Source organism: Charadrius vociferus, unplaced genomic scaffold, assembly GCF_000708025.1.
Source record: "Charadrius vociferus isolate BGI_N301 unplaced genomic scaffold, ASM70802v2 scaffold1149, whole genome shotgun sequence".
Classification (NCBI taxonomy): Eukaryota; Metazoa; Chordata; class Aves; order Charadriiformes; family Charadriidae; genus Charadrius; species Charadrius vociferus.
The window spans coordinates 3,704-8,554 of record NW_009649965.1 but is presented as its reverse complement, the minus strand read 5'-3'; the positions used below and the strand labels follow the sequence as shown (position 1 = coordinate 8,554).

Genomic DNA, 4,851 nt, shown 5'->3' with positions numbered 1-4,851 from the left:
ACTGAGTCTGAGCTGGCGGCTGCAGGCCACACAGTGGAAACACCTTGGCGTGGGCATGCATCACTAAGTCATTCTTGCTGAAGCCGATGCTGCACTTGGCGCACTTGATGCCGTATAACCTGAGCAGGGCCCAGCCCAGAAAGAAGGAGAAGGGAGGGAAGGAGGGAGAGCATGGGAGGGGAAAGGGAAGGACAAGGAAAGGGCCGGGGCGGGGGGGGAAGGAATGGGGGAAAATAAAGGTTTTCACTCCCGGTCGTGGCCAGCCTCGTGGCCCCCCGTAGACGCGCCACACGCAGTCCACTAGTTAAACAAGTCTTGAAAATACAGAAGCCAGAAGAGGAAAGGAATAAAACGGATTTGTTTGCTGCCAGCAACCTGACCATAAAGGACGGCAGGGACCCGGACACGCCGGTGGGCAAAGAGAAGGAGGAGGGAAGGGGTGGTGGAGGTGGAAGGAGAAACAGGGAGAGAAACATAAAAAGACCCCTTTCCTTCCTGAGGAGATGCCAACCTCTCCCTCCTGCCCCAGCGCTCAAGCTGCACCAGGCAAGGGGCCGTCCCTGCCCTCTCCCTCCTTCCAGCACGGCAGAGGTACCTGACCTAGGCTGGCCTGTTGCTGAACTGGACCACCCAGGTACACTGGGGAAAGACGAGGCTGGCGAAACTGCTATCCACTTCCCACAAATGTGCCAGCCTCACCAAATGCTGTTATTTTTTGCGAGAAAACCAATCAAGACTTCTGCTGCTTAATGTGTGCCCAGGATCCCGGCAGTTTAGCCTCTGACACATGGTGGCTCTGCCAGCAGCTGGGGCTCTTCCCCTTGTCCTTTCTCACCAGGTTCATTTTATACAACAATATAGGCATACACACACATCTCCTTATATATATACACGCTCACATATATAGTAGTGTAACTCCCCAGCCCCCTACTAAAATGCATTTTCGGTGCTTTGGCTCTGCAGCCTGCCCCTACTTCAGCCTCACTGCTCCGTCTCCCCTCTTACTCACGCTCCCACCTTGAGCCAGGGCTCAGGCCCTCCAGTAGGAGTAAAAGGGCAACTTCTCGCTAACAGCTTCACACGGCAAATAATGGATTTCTGGGGTGGGTGGGTGCAGGTTCCTCATCTCCCATGGGGGAGAGGGGGACAGTTCACCCATCAGTAGATGAACATGAGAAAAAGTTTCAACTCTGGTATCTGGAACTGCACAGTCTCTCGACTCTCACCGAGTGCTCCTTAGCCAGCCTCCTTGGTATTAAGTAAAATTAACATATTTCTGCAAATGTACGGATACACGCACAATCCACAGAACTGTAAAAGCTGTTCATAAAACTGAGCTAATATTCATCCCCACACATTTCCTCACCAGTACACTTCATTAGAGATAGTCATACATTAGAGATGTATACTTGTGGGTACAGATGTTTATTTACACACATCTTTAGCTGGTATGTCTATGGAGGTGTACTCATCCTATATTCAGAGTACATATTTCTGAATTATAACGCTTTGAGAAGAAAAAAAACCCACAAACAAACAGCTAAACGGCCATAGAACAGCGCGATCGTAAACTGTAAAAAAGCTGGCTGGGGTTGTCCACATGTCTGACAATTATAGATTGGCTCACGGTCTAATTCAAAGTCGACTAGCACATAATGTACATCTTACTTTTAAAATTGTAGCAAATGAAAAGTATTGCGTATTAACTTAAGAGCTGCATATTTTTTGTTTGTTTAAATTTTGCCCACTGAGTTCTTGCAGAAGGTAAGTGAGCACATCTCAGTGCCAAATGTTTTCCTTTCATTTGAAAATAGTGAAAGGATGAAAGTGTACTGTTTTTTCACCATAGTAAAACTTTGAGAATAATCTCACAACATGGCTTGAAGGAATGATCTGCTTATGAACTGTGCATTGGAGAAGGAAAGACTCAAGTGCTTTATTTCAATTCAGAATTACAAAGAAACTAGAAAAGATATCTTAGGTGGCTAGGTAGGTACTTGCTCCCAAAACTTTCTGTAAAAAAATAAATACTGTCTATACCTCAGTGTCATGCAAAGTTCTGGTTTGGCAAACCCAGTAGACGACACTGAAACGAATCAGCATGACCCAGGAGTACAAATAATGAACACTCGAAATTCCTGCTTTGTTTTCTCTATAGTTTCAGGGTCGGCAACTCTCACATTTTATCAGTCACCAGATTTTATTGTGAGGAAGGAAGCAGTTCTATTATCTAAATATACCCAATTGTTCGCGAACAGATGATGGGCAATTTGATCTGCTCTAATTCATCAGTATAGATAATATAAGAAAGGACAGTCAGATATCACCAAAGGGGTTAATATTTAAAAAGATTAAATGTCAGTTATTTTAGCGAAGAAACATTTTGGTCTAGGTTTTAACCTTCCCACAAAACGATCTTTCATCCTGAAGGAATTTTCAGCTTTGTTTTTGTTTTTCCTCTGACTTTTGTTTGTTTATGATAGGCCTAGATTAAATAGGGCTTTTTTTGCCTGTGTATTTATTTTTATGGCATACATGCTTGAAGTGCCTTTCTTATGAATGCCATTATGCCTTTGTGAAAACACACATTTCTCAGGTTTTGTTAAAAAGCAATCAGTTCGTGCTGCTCATATCTACGCTACTGAAAACATTCTCAATGTTTTCACTACGATTTCCCACTTTGTTTATACAGAGATTTGTATTTGAATTTGTGGAATAAAAAAAACTTGACGAATCAAACAGCTTTTCCTTGCCTGTCTATCTATGTTGAAATCACTTTAAAATATACCAATAGTATTTTCATCCTCTTTCTCACAATTGTTCCTCTCCCTGCCTCTGTCACATTTATAAAGTTTAAAAAAAATCTCACCAAAGAATTAAACAATGTAAGTGGCGTACCTGATATAATCTCTTTTACAGTTGGTTTTGCCATCCCTAACAAAGCACGTACAGGTCTTGTCCAAATATTGATTACACTCTGCACACTTCAAACACGCCGCATGCCATTTGAAATCCGGAGAAACCCTCAGAATATACTGATCGTGAATTTGATTGTTGCAACCAACACATAGGGAAATCAGGCATTTTTCTGAAATGAAAAGAAATACATAATTGACTAACCGTTTACTCTCCTACAGAGATAAAAACACTTTTAGTGTCGTTCCCTTATAGGGCATACTCTGGAAGTGGTGTTGTTTTTTGGTGTTTGTTTTTTTTTTAAAGAGTATTACACTTTTGAATGGTAATTGAAGTGTGCCATTGTTTAGAAAGGAGGCAGAACATATGTTAAAATGCAGATGTGAACAGTCTTTGGGGTGAAGGTCCTCATTTCACAACCCTTGCACGGAATCAAAACTCCGAATTCCCTCGTGGGTTTTTTATTTTATTGTTTGATTGTTTGGATTCCTTTCCTTATGGGGAGAGAATCTATATGTTTGATTTCATTTTTTAAGAGGCTCTGATTGGAAACGTCGAACGGATGGCTGGGTGCGCTTCCCATTCAGCCCTTTGCCATAGAAGAGGGGACTCGAGGCTGCTAGCAAGAACAAGCATCATTTCGGTTGTCACTTGCTCTCTTTTGCAAATCTAATGCTAATTCCCCTAGACTGGTGCTGGATAGTTAGACAGCCTCACCGCAGTCTAGCACAAAGAGAATTTAAGGCTCCGTGGTTGGAGATCCCATTAAAATCCTGCCTGCTCCCCAAACTTTAAAAGACAGCAGGACCCCAGGATATTAACATACAAGGCTACAAAGTTAAAACACAGCAAGCATGCAGGCATTCAAATGAAGTTCAGCTCTTTATCAGTTCGCCTGCCTGAGATGATTACAATAGACAGCACATTTATTCCAACAATGGTAAAAATTCTGCCTTACTTTTTGGTGGGTCTCCCATATCTGTAAGAAGGTGTAATATCCACAGTGAAATGATTTACGGTTTCTTTTTAGGACCTCAAAGTAGTTTTGAGAGCTGTTGCTAATAAAAAAAAATAAAAATCAGTAGAAGTAGTAAAAACAAAACAACAATAACAACAAAAAAAGACAAAAAAAAAAAGGGCAAAACAAAACACCACCTGTGTGGGAGATACTGTCAAGGCTGTGGAGACAAAACGGGGCGCGGCGGAGTCGGGCTGCATGGGAACGGTGCGGCAATGTTGGACTGGATACTGACGGCTCAACCACTCACCTCACCCTTATCTCTTACTCAAACTTCTCTGCTTCAACTCAGCTTGCTTGCCATTGGCCTGACATCATGTGCAGGGACATCATGCCTGCGCGGCGCCCATTGGCTCCGGGTAGCAAGGCGCAGCTGTTCTGATGATCATATTTCAGCATCAAGTAGTGCTGCTGCCTCTGCTTGGGCTTTTGGAGGCAGCTTTTCTTCGCTCCTTAGTTCTATTTCCCTTTATACTTTTTTCTCGTCTCCTCCATTCCCATTGCTTATCTCCTGTCATACCTTTCATTTTCCTTCCCAGCCCACTCGGGCTCCTCCACCTTTTCCCCAGCTCGGGCTTGCCGTGCCATATTTACAATTTCGGTATGTGGCTGTTTTTTGTTGTGTTTTTGTTGTTGTTGTTGTTTTTGGGGTGTGCGTTAATTTAGCTATTTCCTTTTCGAGTGTTTATCTTTCCTAGGCGTAGCTGCCCTGAGCAGGGAGGGCAACGCAGGCTGGCTGGGCATGGCCCCAGCCACGAGATGGGACTGTTTATGTTTTTCCTCCAGCCTCCTTCTCTCCTAAAATCATGGATAAAAACTTCATGTATTTCTGTTAAACACAAGATCGAAGAAGGTACAAATATTTACCTTAAGTTGTCTCTCAACACTCCCTGCGTTCTATTTATGTTTTCCAATCG

General features: G+C 43.2%; 1 protein-coding gene across 1 annotated transcript in view; it reads right to left on the bottom strand.

Annotated features, from left to right (window-relative positions):
- LOC104292232 (insulin gene enhancer protein ISL-1-like) overlaps positions 1–3,893 on the bottom strand; it is a 10,371-nt gene extending 6,478 nt beyond the window's left edge. The window contains 4 exon segments of the mRNA XM_009891569.1: positions 3–43; positions 45–119; positions 2,899–3,088; positions 3,875–3,893. Of these exon segments, the coding sequence (XP_009889871.1) occupies positions 3–43; positions 45–119; positions 2,899–3,088; positions 3,875–3,893 (325 nt within the window).
- Positions 3,894–4,851: the final 958 nt, after the last annotated feature.